At 42.6% G+C, this 13113-nt stretch overlaps 2 protein-coding genes across 2 annotated transcripts; one reads left to right on the top strand and one right to left on the bottom strand.

Annotated features, from left to right (window-relative positions):
• Nucleotides 1-492: 492 nt before the first annotated feature.
• Nucleotides 493-3510, bottom strand: si:dkey-79d12.4 (zinc finger protein 836). The gene is made up of 2 exons (XM_061081536.1): nucleotides 3223-3510; nucleotides 493-2504 (listed from the first exon to the last, which is right to left on the bottom strand). The coding sequence occupies exon 2, from the start codon at nucleotides 2073-2075 to the stop codon at nucleotides 591-593; it is 1485 nt and encodes a 494-aa protein (XP_060937519.1). The 5' UTR covers nucleotides 2076-2504; nucleotides 3223-3510; the 3' UTR covers nucleotides 493-590.
• Nucleotides 3511-3910: 400 nt separating this feature from the next.
• smg9 (SMG9 nonsense mediated mRNA decay factor) lies at nucleotides 3911-11898 on the top strand. Its single transcript, XM_061081161.1, has 13 exons — nucleotides 3911-4250; nucleotides 4337-4411; nucleotides 5103-5337; nucleotides 5500-5597; nucleotides 5716-5828; nucleotides 6486-6597; nucleotides 7312-7407; nucleotides 7546-7631; nucleotides 8867-8973; nucleotides 9060-9167; nucleotides 9250-9375; nucleotides 9467-9611; nucleotides 11334-11898. Exons 1-13 carry the CDS (start codon nucleotides 4104-4106, stop codon nucleotides 11410-11412), a joined length of 1527 nt encoding a protein of 508 aa, XP_060937144.1. The 5' UTR covers nucleotides 3911-4103; the 3' UTR covers nucleotides 11413-11898.
• Nucleotides 11899-13113: the final 1215 nt, after the last annotated feature.

Genomic DNA, 13113 nt, shown 5'->3' with positions numbered 1-13113 from the left:
GATATTGTGGAGTCAAAAATATATGTATAACAATAATTTAAAAACAGTTATTTGCTATTTTTCAACCATGATATTGATGTCTCAGAAGAGGATGCCATATTTATAAGTTTAAGCTAAATTAAAAAAAATCTGAAAAACAGAACACACGAGGACCACCCCCCCAATTCATACCCCTCACTGTAAAAAATGCACTTTCAGAAGAATAAGCAAAACTGGACATAACTCTTCCTCTGGAGGATAAACTGGAGCTTTGGTGTTTATTTACTTAATCACAATACTGAACAAAACAGCTTTGTGGGTTGACTGCCTTTGTATTTCAGTGGGTTGTCAAAAGAACTTCTGAGAAGCTTATTCTTACCGTTTACTATGTATCATTTGCACATGGTGAGAACATGTTAACCATCCAGAACATGCTTATAATTAAAGAGCCATTATGAAAAAACGTGTATGTGATTTTGCTTTGACATTTTAAACACAACAGGGGCAATCAGATGATGTAAAAAATGTCAATTTTATTATTACACTTTAATTTACAAAGTTGGAGAAGAGAACCTCAGAACTGAGTAAACCAGACATGGGTTGATGGTTTGTCAGCTCGAGGGCTTTTTCAATTGTGTAGTTTTTGTCCAGTTTTGAAGTTGATGCCATATGTAAGCAGAGGGCCTTAAAAACAGTTGTCCACAGTCACATGTAAAGGCCATTCTGCACTTTCTTTTATTTTCATGTTTCCATGTATGCCCAGATATATGGGACTTATTCTGTGGTTTGCCTTTCATGTGCTCAGCTAAGAGTCTCGCTCCAATGAAAGTCTCCCCACAACTGACGCAGATGTAGCTCATGGCCTCAGCATGCTCAACACAATGGCGCAGGAGATGCAGCCGGTGCCTAAAAGCTCGTCCACACTGGCACCGGTGAGAGCGGTAGCCTCTGTGGAGGTAGCGGTGGCTGATGATGAAGGAGGGCTGCCTCAGGACGGCACCACACTGCCTGCAGGAGTAAGGGACCTTGGAGCGCCAGCCTGTCTTCATGCGTTTCATCGAAGCCGCATCTTGGCTGTCGTGCTCAAACATGGCCATGATAGTGGGTGCTGGTGGGGAGTCGGGGTCAGAGGTCGCAGTGGCTGGAGTTGTCTCAGCGGGGGCAGAGAGGCAAGCTGGAGGCTGGTTGGTTGGCTCGCCTAGGGCATCGTCCTCCTCCAGTCTGACAGGTGAAGCAGAAGATGCCACGAGTAACCGGGAAGGAAGTCTGCGTGAGGTCGAGAAAGAGGAAGGGCTAGTTTTTGCAGAAGTGGAGAGTGACCCCGCAGAAGGTTGGCCGACGTGGAGCTTTCCATTACAGACCCGGTTGACTACATTTGTAGTGAGGGCCGACTGGGCCGCTGTGCCACGCAGAGATGGTGAAAACTTTTTATTTGTCAGTGCTGATGGATCTGTAATAATGCATATTTTAGTGCTGACCACTGAGGTGTGAACTCTGTTGATGTGGTTCAACAAAGTTTTCTCTGAAGTGAAAAATGATTTACATATGTTACATGCTTTGGGCATCGCCTCTGAACAAAAGAAGACCAAAGGTGGCTTGCTTTCCTTGGGACACTGGTGGTGATGGTACGAGCTCTCGTGAGAAAAGACTTGGTCACAGATGTTACATGAATACAAAGGCATGTAGTGTTCATTACGAGCATCCTCCGTTACAAAGAGCTTCTTGCACAGTGAACACTCATATTTCACCTTAATACCACTGCAGTGCAGCAAATGGAGCTTCATTGACCTAAAGGGTCCTCTACCACAGGCTGCACATATTGAACTATTAACATGAGGAGGGGGTGCTGCAGTTTCTTTTGAATGCAGACTATTTGAAGAGTCACTGGAACAATCAGTTGAACTTGAGTCATCGTCCAAATCTGGATCATCGGAACACAAGTTACTATGTTTGGAGAGTGGCTCATCTTCATCATCAGATTCAGAGCTTGAATCTGAATCCTCCTCCTTTTCACTGTCACTTTCCATGTCTGTATCATCGTCAATCACTATATACTCCACACCGTTATCAGGTGTCTCCAGACGCTTAGGCTTCATCTCAGTTCCTTGTTGAAGCCTCAACTCTGACACTGAGTCGGGTGGTTCTGACTTTGTGCTTCGCTGAAGAGTCAACACATTAGAAAAGATGCCATATGATAAGATATGACCGCAGGAGTCAACGAGGGAGCTTCATTACAAGGCGTTGAGTTGCTGCAATGTATCTCACTCAATTCCCACACGTTACTGAAAGACTGATGACACTTTTTTGCAGACGGACGTCAAGTTATTTTAGTATCCAGATGTGTGGAGAGTGAAGTCAGGCGTCGGAAATTCGCATTATATCGTGGTTTTTGATTTGCGACATCAAGTTTTTTGGAGTCACTGAAGGTGTGTGCGTCCGCCTGCCTTTTGGTAGATCTATGCCATTCCTCATCTCTGCTGGAGTCTTCAGCAATAAGGAGGTGGTCAAGGCATCGTTTGAGATGTCTGCAAGTCAAAGCAGAAAAGACAGGATGACTGAAAATGTTTAGGAATGACATTGGGGCAAAACTCTATTACAAACGGGATTTTTACCCAGAAAATGATAGTGAAATGATTCCTAACCACAGTCAAAGCTAATACGTTTATATCCTAATTCATTTGAGTGAGTGGCCAAACTGCGATAATATTTTCTGAAATGCAGCAACCATCAGATGGATTGCGATGAAATTTAGTACTAATAAACACTTTACGTGACATATCCCAGCAACCAGACTGGCATGACACAACTCACAAACATCCACTTTAGCATTCATGATTGACAAACGTTAGCATATTAGCATGCTAATATGCTAACCAAAGTGTTTCCAACTGACCATAGCGCGTTAGCATTTAGCTCAAACACGCAGAGTACCATCGTGTAGCATCACAACAATGCTAGCATGGCTGCGGTGTTATTGAAGCTGCAGTTGTTTCAGTCGTTTACCTTTGCTATAACATTTGAATGCAATGTATTTGAGTTTCAGCAACAGTAGCAGCTCTAACCTGTGGTTAACTTCCTGTCTTCACATGACCAAACACAATCTGCTCCGTCTGAAGCACAAACACTTTAACAATGGCCTGTTTCCCACTTGTATGTAGTTGCCTAGAAGCCTACTGTTTATATGTAAGAAGTCAGGCACGTATCAACACATTACAGTTTAAGCTACACGGGGAAATGACTCACCTCTGGCAAAAGAAACTGCAATATAGCTCCGCCGCCTTCAGCTCACCACACCGGTAAAACAAACAAACTCCTCCAGACAAGAAGGAGACCGACTCCAGGTCATTTAGTCCACGATACTAAAACTATAAAAACTGCTAACAGTTGTTGTGGACTTATTGGACAATTAATGGGGTTTTAGGACACATGTCTGTCTCCAGCACGTTTAACCACGACGGGGACGATAATAAAGTTATGATTCACCTGATTAGAATAACAGAAATATCTAATTTCGCTGCATTTCACCGTCAAATTGATGGCGTCCGCACACCGAGATCCTCCATTTCCGGTTAAAAACGGATGCGACGCCCAGATCTCACAATATTGTATACATGAAAAACAGGAGCCGTTCCTAGTTTAAGATTATTGTGATTATTATGAATATATTTTCCATAAAACGAAAAGCCACAGGGGACTGCTAAACAACGCATGCACCTGAAATGGTCCCTGAAGTGTCGGGACTAGGTGGGAACCGGAACTAAAGCATTACGATGTTTTAGAACGACAGAATCTAACAGACGGACACGGTGCGCTTGATTAGTAGCAAGTTGTCATTTCAAGCGGGTGGAGCCCGTTAATATCGAGGAACCGCTCCGCAGACGCAACGTAACGGTTGAGATCGAGCTTCAAAACAAGCGCACCAACAAAAAGCTTTCGCCAACGGAGTGCACGTAGTTGTGTTCGATCTTCTCCGGTGTCACTACTAGATAACATCTGACATTAATGAGACTAGTGTGTCAGGACTCATAGTTGAGAGCAGATATAAGTCGAATCAAGCAACCTTTAGATCGCCTCTGCTTACCAGTGCTTTGCTAGCTCTCTGTTCACAGCAGCGGGGAGACGACATGTCCGAGTCCGGCCACAGTCAGCCCGGGATGTACGGCCAGGGGCGGCGGAGGAGGCGCCGCCGCGGAGAGAGAGACGTCGGAGCTCCGGGACAAAACCTGTCCGGGCCGAGCCGGGACAGAGAATTCCAACCGAGAGAAAGAAGGGTAACACAAACACTCGCTAATGGAGTCTGGGTTGTTTTCACTGCTGGTGTTACTGGGTAGTAAGTAACGTTCACGTGTCTGCTCAGGATGGGAGTGAGGATCCTCCAGGTCCACCCATCCAGAAGACCCCCATCATTCTGGCCAAGCCCCCCGGGGAAAGGGTACGTTGGCTGGTGACACACTCAGAACCCTGATTGCAATATTCTTTTTTGAACATAAACAGTAGTGTGTTGCTTGGTAGATCTAGTTAGCACTTTGCTCACAGGGAAGTCAGACTGGTCCGAAAGTAGAAGTGTGCATAAGACTGCGGCACAGGATCGTCTTTATGTTATTGAGTTTGACAGCAGTTACCTTTACATTCAGTTATTTGGAGGTGCTTTGAAGGCACAGTTCTTTGTAGGATTTAGGACTGCAGTCACATTAGGTGTGCTCTCAGAAGAACTTGTTCCAACAGTACACACTCACAGATATCAATCCCCAATATGTGCCTGAATTTTTCATCAAGAGCCAGGAATCATTCCTTGGTGAAATTGGTGAAAACATACCAAAAAAAACTAACACAAAAACAACATCAAAAACACAAGGAAAGAGAAAAACAATGCCTGGCTCCGCCCATGCTTACATTTAGAAGGTTCTTCCCTGACCCATACTGCACCCTTCCACCATCATGGTGATCTATTTTGTTGTTTTTGTGTAATGCTGTTAACTAACAGACAAACAAACAAACGCTGATGAAAACATAACCTCCTCTGTGGAGGTAAAGAGCACATAAAGTGTGATTTATGTTCATCCTGGCTACCTCTCCTCTCATGTGATTCATTGACTTGTGCTGTTAAATTAATCTTTTTCAAGGCCAAGCCACTTGCCAATACATCTGTCAGCGGAACTCCGGTCCTGGAGAAGCCAATCATGCTGATGAAAGCCAGGGATGATGGAACAAAGACGGGGACCCCTCCAGAGGCGGCAGCTCAGCCCTCTGGCCTCGGGCCCTCCAAGATAGAGAGAGAGGGGCAGCGACCCACTCAGCCTGTATACCAGATCCAAAACCGAGGAATGGGTGCTTCTGCATCCAGCAGCGCTGTGGACCGTGAGTTATTGTAGATTTTAACAAGGAACAACCAAAATTGTAAACTACAAATTTTGCTGTAATGCTTACAAATTCTCTGCTTGGATGAGCTCCGTAAAGGCAACTTTTGTGTGCAGAGAAAAGAATAGCAAATCTTGATCTTTCTTTTTAAATAACATTCAGCCATGGTTGGCCAGTCCAAACTCCTCCCCCCAGAGAAGATGAAGCACAGCATTAAGCTCGTGGATGATCAAATGAACTGGTGTGACAGTGCCATGGAGGTGAGTATTTAATGTATTTAGTTGAATGTGGAGCCATTGTATTAAATATTTCAATACATTGTACCCACTGTACTGTTTTTACTCAGATGAAGTTGCTTTTTGTTGTGATGCGTTGCAGTATCTAAGGGACCAGACGGATATGTTGGTGGTGGGAGTAATTGGCCTTCAGGGAACTGGGAAATCTACAGTGATGTCACTGATATCTGCCAACACCCCTGAGGAAGATCAACGGTAATGTTGTCTGCAATTGCACTTGTCAAAAGTGAAAGTGAAAACATTTATAAAACGTATATGTAAAATAATTTGAATTATGAGGATGAGACTTTCCTGTAATAACAGAAAATGTCCTCATGAATGTAGGAGATAATTACTTAACTTTTGACTTTTTTACAGCTCTTACTTGCTTTGTACTGCCAGCAGAATGAAAAACCTCAATCTGATGTAGTTAAATGCATTGACCAGGGCAAGGATAGGTCAAAAAAGGAGAATAGCAGAATAATGTAATATATTTAGCCTTTGTCACATAAAGAACTGTTATTGTTTAAATGTATAAATGTGTACATATAGTGTTTAATCTAAGTTGCAGTTTAAGATTTCTTAATTCTCAATTAGAAGTGTTCCCATTCCATTACCCGTTTTCTTCCCTTTATCATTTTGTATTTTATATCCATGCATAAAGTAGCAGTACTCTTTCTGACCACACAGTGGACCCACCTGCTTCTGTATAGTCTTGTGTTTTACCCAAACACATAGTGTGACACTATAATGAACTGATTTGACAGTATGAAAATTCTCTCTCCCGTGTTTCAGGGTCTGTGACTTGCACCCTTAGTAAGAGACAGATTAATTACTAATACTTTGTGTTGGCTTGAACATGTGTTTGCACAGGAGTTATGTATTCAGAGCCCAGACTCAAGAAATCAAGGAAAGAGGAGGGAACCAAAGCACAGGGATTGACTTCTTCATCACTCAGGAGAGAGTCATCTTCTTGGATACACAGGTAAGAATAAAATATTTAAGACACAGGGTGTGTTTCTATGTCTTTTTCTGCAGTATCTTTAATTTGCTGGCATAATGTCCAGAGGTGGTTAACTGTTTAAATACAAATGTCACCTTAGAATAAAGAGAAGATACAGTTCGTAAAGGTTGGAGCCTTCTGTCCGGTCTCTGTGTTCATTCCAGTCATATTTGTGGACGTCCTCTATGTCTTTTACGGATATGGATTAAACAGACAAAATTGAATAGTGCCACTGGAAATTGTGGGCGGAAGTGTAGCCAGTAGCTCAATCAAGACGTCCATGAAACCTGAAGAAGAGATGTCAACGATGGCAAAACATTTTGAGGAGGGACTTTAAGAGTTGGTGAGAAACTACAGGCGTTTATATGATGTTTCTTCACCCGCCTACTTCAGCCGCTTTTACCTCTTTCTTAAGTGGAATAGTATCACAACCTCCTCCGCCGTCGCCATGTTGTTGGAAACTCTCGACTCTCCGCTGTCCTATAGTGGATGTATTGCTTATCAAGCGTAGGACACATGGAAGCATATAGGCAGTGATGATTACGTCATTTGAAACCAGCACATCTATTTTCATTTGTAAAAGCAGCATCAATGAGCCTCCAGACTGTAAAATAATCTGGCTGTAGATAGATTGCACTGGAGCAACAAGATGTGTTTAAATGCCTTGTTTGTTGGTTTGTTTATTTGTTTCTTCAGCCAATGCTCAGTCCATCTATTCTGGACCACCTCATCAACAACGACCGGAAGCTGCCCCCAGAGTACAACCTCCCTCACACATACGTTGAGATGCAGGTCAGTGAGCAGCCTGCAGAGGGCGCTTTATGAAAACATAAGCTATTGTTCCCTGTCCAACGGTTAAATGGTAAATTTAATTCTGTACACACACAGTCACATGTAACCACATTAATGCTCTCTACAATATGTTCACAGTCTCTTCAGATCGCTGCCTTCCTGTTCACTGTTTGCCATGTGATCATTGTGGTTCAAGACTGGTTCACCGACTTAAACCTCTACAGGTACTTGTTTATTTGATTTGAATCAGTGTTATACTAACTGCCACATTCGCAAGGAGGGGGTAGCTCTTTCCACGACTCGGACAATAACTTGCATGTTCCCTCATCCCACAGGAATGTTGAGTATTTCATCTAAGATCTTGAAAGGATATTTGTCTTCTGCTTTTTTCATGAGCTCAATAATGTTATGCGTCGTGTTGGTTTTGTAAACAACAAATGCTGCCAAAAGCCAGACCTGTTGAAAACAAGTGAGTGTCCTGAAAATCAGTGAGGAGAACTGTGTTATGACCATACCAAATTGTATTTACAGCCAAGTGATGAAGTCTGTAGATTTACCAAGTATTTAGTTTTCTGTGTCAGCAGAGCACAGTCCTTCCATCAGTTTTCCATCCTTTCATTTTCTGCTGCCTATCTGGGGTGGTTTTGCAGTTCAACGAAAGAAGTTAGATGTCCATGTCCTGGGCAACATTCTCCGCCTCTTCCTGGAGGCATTCCCAGGTGAAATGAGTTAAGCAACACAGCAGGTTCTGGGTCCTACCTGGGAGGGTAGGGTCAGACTTGTCTGGACTAGCGTAGAAGACCAGCCTGAACCAGCTTAACCAGCTCTTTTCAATGTGAAGAAGCAGAAGCTCTACTCTCAAGCTCCCCCCCAGATATTCTTTAAATATCTTTTGTAGATCTCATTCTTTCAGTCATTACCCAAAGCTCATGACTATAAAGGAGGTCAGGAGCAAACATCCACTAGTAAGTTGAGAGGTAAGCCCCCTCTTCATCAGTGGTCCAGCACTGCACCTGTAAATCTCCTGCTCCAGCCTACTCGCACTCATTTACAAGACCCCGGGATACTGAAACTCCTTCATTTGGGGCAGAAGCCTGAAGAGAGAAAGCCACAGTTCTCTGGCAGAGAACAGTGGCCTGAGATTTTGAGACTCTGACCCTCATCCAAGCCGCACTGCACCTGCAAACACAGTCTGATGAAGCTAACAGAATTATAAATCTACAAATACCAGAGAGGAATTTCAGAGGCCCTCAAACGGTAGGGCCACACCACAGCTGTGGATATCAGAAGCTGTTTATGGAAATCCCAAACACGATTGGTGACGAGGGGGGACGTTGATACCCTCCCCTACTACATCTCCTGCACAGAGATGATCACACTGAAACCCCGAACAATTACCCAGTCCTAGTTTGCAGATGTTGGTACCACACAGGAAGTTTACTGTTATGTTTGTCGATAGGTTTCTTCAGACCGCTGAGATGCTGAAGCCTTCCACTCCGTCTGCAAGCCATGACAGCGCTGGCTCTTCAGGCAATGATGATGGAGCAGAGTACTATCCTCATATAGGTTTGTTAAGCAGAAACACAAACACAGTCTCACACACCAACCAGGTTCAATGCTCTTAAACTGAAAACCTGTGCTTGTACAAACAGTGTTCCTCCAGAATAAGGCCAAGCGAGATGATTTCTGCCCAAAGAATCTGAAGAACATGCATATGGTGGTGGATAAATTAATGGCCCACTCCCATCTCAAATACAAAGGTACAAACCTAAGTTGCCTCTACAAACAAGCCGAACCTACACTCAGTCTATACTCATTCTATAATATGTGGTTTGTCTTAAGGTACATTGTCCATGCTCGACTGCAACATCTTTCCTGGCCTGGGAGCGGACTATCTGTCACCTGAGGTCAACATGTTTCTTCTTCCTGTGCAGGAGAATGATGGGGAGGAAAATCTGACTAAAGCAGGTTATAAAGACTTTATTGTCACATCAGAAAGAACCCAGTTGTCCTCCTGTAGATTGTGTAACGTGTGAATTAATCATGGTTCCATGTTTAGGGCCGGGGACATACCCGCTCTTTTCCCTGCTCCCGGGCTACAGAGGACACCCCTCTTTCTCCACCATGGTTTTGAAACTTCGCAGCCAAATACTGACCATGCCCCGCTGTCAGCTGTCCCACACCATCCTAACAGAGAAGAACTGGTAAACACACTTTCCCTCGACATGCTTTTCATTCTTCTACCTCCACAATTGTAATGCCTGTTGCAACCTTTCAATATCTCGTTTCCATCGCCCTCTATTTGATAGTTTGGTGTAGTTCAGGTTTTGTTCACTTTATATAAATATGATAATATTAATATATTGTATAATTATGACTCTGCGCTGGTGAGAGCTAGTGGCTGGGGGCGTTATGCATTAGCGTTGTATGTCCTGTTCTTGTGAACATGATATCTCAAGAATTTCCTGAAATCTGGTAGATCGTTCAATTGGACTCAAGGATGAACTTATTATATTTTTAGTGGTCACATGTCATGGAATCGGTGGCCTCCCAAATAATTTCTGACCCTGTGATCTAAAGAACACCTCGGGAGAACTCTTTCAAATTTGTCACAAATGTTCACTCAGACTCATGGATTAACTGATTTGTGTGGTCAAAGGTCATGGTGGCCTCTCAAAACCTAGTTTTGGCCTCTTGAACATGATATCTTTGGTTTGCCTTCAGTAAAGTTCATCAAATATATCTATTTCACTGGTGAAAGGTGCCAGTGACCACATATGATTCTGGAAAAATAATCTATATTATGTCAATTCTAGTTTTTCCTAAATCTTGGTCAGGGACGTGCACAGACATTTTGAGGGGTAGGGGATCAAGTGAGAAAAAGGGCACTTCTCATAGTTATTTTTATAAAAAAATGTTTAAAACCAAAAGTTAAATAATGTATCATGTCTAGCTTAACAATTTATTTTAATACTCTCACAAATTTACTCAACAGTAGTATAATTAATTGTTATTAGATGAGGAGCCTACAATCAAAATTATGCAGCTTAAGGCATTAGGAAGTTTTTTCGTGTCCAGGTCAATTTTTAGATTTTGCTTCCATTTCGTCTTCTTTCACCCTAATGGAGGGAAAACTTCCAAAAATTTTTTTACCCTCTGTCTGCGTGCTCAAGTTTACTATATTTGTCTTTTGGCTAATTAGCTGTAAACTGGAGGAACTGGTAGCTTAATCCTTTGTTCATCAACACTTCACACAAGCAAAGAAAAACCACCACAACTGGAACAGGAGATGGAAAGTGGGAGTTGGGAGGTGCTGCCTGTCTGACAGCAATGTGATGACTGTGTGCCCACTAGTGCACCTTCACTAGCCTCCCGATTCCATTACGATTCAGCAGTCAACGATTCGAATGCACAACAATACAGAGTCGTCGTCATCGAAATGTATCTAAGAATCAAGACATGTCCACAGCTCTAGTGATCACCACTGTGCAGGAGACGTGGAGGGGAGAGGGTAGAGAGAGTATCGGAACTCGACAAATTCTAATCTCCCGACCTGATATTTTGATTGTTTATTCAATCAATATATTTGTTTGAAAGGGAAGCTGTGCACAAACAGGAGTATAATATATATATTTTTTTTATAGCACCCCAGAAAAAGGGCACATTCTCTCAAGGAAGAAAAAAGGGCAGGGGCTCAAGCCCCCTTTGATGCCCATGTGTGTATGTGCCAGATCTTGGTAATGTTTGTGTTATCCTGATCTTGCTGAAGGTTTTCCAGAGTCTGTATATCAGAAGCACAGTTGTTTTACTGTTTTACTGAATTTATGTGTTTACAAGGTAGATGTGTTACAACAAGTATATATAGGTGTGTCATGAGTCATGACAGACAGACCTGACCTGTTTGTGTTTCTTTTCTGTTTTTACAGGTTCCACTATTCAGCCCGTATCTGGGATGGGGTGAAAAAGTCCTCAGCGCTGTCAGAATACAGTCGACTGCTCTGCTAACACCTTGGTTGAACTGCTGTTATATGCATTCCAGGTGGAACCTCGTATTTCCAGGTTTCAGGTCACTTAAAGGGAAATGTGGTCCTGAAGTAGGGACCATCGTTCGGGCCCTTCAGGGAGTGACTAGAAGCTCGTCCGTGTTGAAGAGTTGCACGCAACGCAGGAGGACACCGCCTTCTGTAGACGGTGGCGAAAAATACAATCTGCAGACCCTTGATGCACGGAGAGTCAGAAAGGGGTCTCTTCCTGCCCCAGGATGTGGGTAAAAAGAGCACACATTTTTTTTGTATATGTCTAAGCAGGATGTGGTAATATTTTTTTTGCAAGCCATAATTCACAATGTTGTACCTCCAGTTTTGATGTATTGGTAGTGTCCACGTTTTCTGAGATAAATCTGCAGCCCTCTGTAAAATTTGTATTTTCTTTAATACATCACTATAAGAGTAATAGGCAGTTATACATTAATAAAATGATACTTCAGCTCAATTATTTGTGTGGTTATTATCTGCACAGTCCACAAACATACTTTGATAAATCATTTTACAAGACAGAGTATATTGCACATAATGAAACCTACACCCACATTTTAATAGTTAACCAACAGGTGATGATCAGTTTTGAGATGTCGCTTTCACTTTCCAGAAAAGAGAACATAACATGTTTTTGTAGCACGCAAACAAAAGGAGTCGGTTGTCCAAGTGTGACTGAAGGAGTTGTGCCGGAGTGAAGAAGACCACTCCCTCTAAAGAGAACTACTAACAGACATAACTCAAATCACAGTCATTTGTCCCTCACTGTCACGAAATACGGTTTAGATTTATCAATGTTTTAATTTCCTGTTAAACTCACAACAAATGAAAAGGACTGATAGAGACAGACTGCGATAAAACCATTCATTTATTATTTGTAATGTGAAATATGACATTTAAAAGAATTTGTTATTCACACATGAAATGACTGATGAAAATAATACAATATAACTATATAAAACTATATTTAAAAGGATTTCTTATCTGAATAATGAAATGAAATGGAAAAGAAATGAGATACATGGTAATTATATGCAACAATGTTTACAAGGGAATAGTTTTTTCACTCTGCCTCTTTAGTAAGAAAAGAGCAGCAGAGATTTTTCTTACACCAGTGAGTGAAGGGACGGACTCGGCCGAGCCTTTTTAGACTTTTTAAACTTTTGTGTCTTGGCCTTGAGGTCCACGTTCTTCTGCTCTGTACTGGTGACAGCAGGAGGAGTCACAGGAGCTGGTGGGTACTTGAGAGAGACCCTTACCCTCCAGGACCACAGCAGGCTCAGCACGAGGAGCTGCTGGAGGAGGAGGGAATGCGGCTCCAGATGTGGCTCTCGCTTCAGCTCTTCAGCAACGGAGTGTAGTGGAAAAATGACTTGGTTTATCGGAAAGTAGGGTGGTTGAAACCTATTTTATAGTTGGAGAGTAACTTTTTGCATACCCGTCTAAGACTATGACCTGAAATCTGTATGACCTTTCCATTACTTGATGCATTCTTCAGTGTATAAATTGATAAAGACAGCCAATACTGGTTTGCGTTTGATTTCAACATAGAAAGTTATTCATTCACACGCCTTTGTCAAGGCTATTGTGACCGGCCATTTACAGCCAGGCACTAAAACAACTCTTTAGATAAATAGAGATCACACCAGGAAGAGCCCCTTTCTGATATGTT

Source organism: Limanda limanda, chromosome 11 (genome assembly GCF_963576545.1).
Source record: "Limanda limanda chromosome 11, fLimLim1.1, whole genome shotgun sequence".
Classification (NCBI taxonomy): Eukaryota; Metazoa; Chordata; class Actinopteri; order Pleuronectiformes; family Pleuronectidae; genus Limanda; species Limanda limanda.
This window is presented reverse-complemented; position numbering and strand designations above follow the sequence as displayed.

Excerpts from the sequence above, each read along its gene's own strand:
- smg9 (XM_061081161.1), top strand. The coding sequence starts at position 4,104 with ATGTCCGAGTCCGGCCACAGTCAGCCCGGGATGTACGGCCAGGGGCGG. Across the intron at positions 7,632-8,866 it reads ACCGACTTAAACCTCTACAG|GTTTCTTCAGACCGCTGAGA; the intron begins GTACTTGTTTAT and ends GTTTGTCGATAG. Across the intron at positions 8,974-9,059 it reads AGAGTACTATCCTCATATAG|TGTTCCTCCAGAATAAGGCC; the intron begins GTTTGTTAAGCA and ends TTGTACAAACAG.
- si:dkey-79d12.4 (XM_061081536.1), bottom strand. The coding sequence starts at position 2,075 with ATGAAGCCTAAGCGTCTGGAGACACCTGATAACGGTGTGGAGTATATA.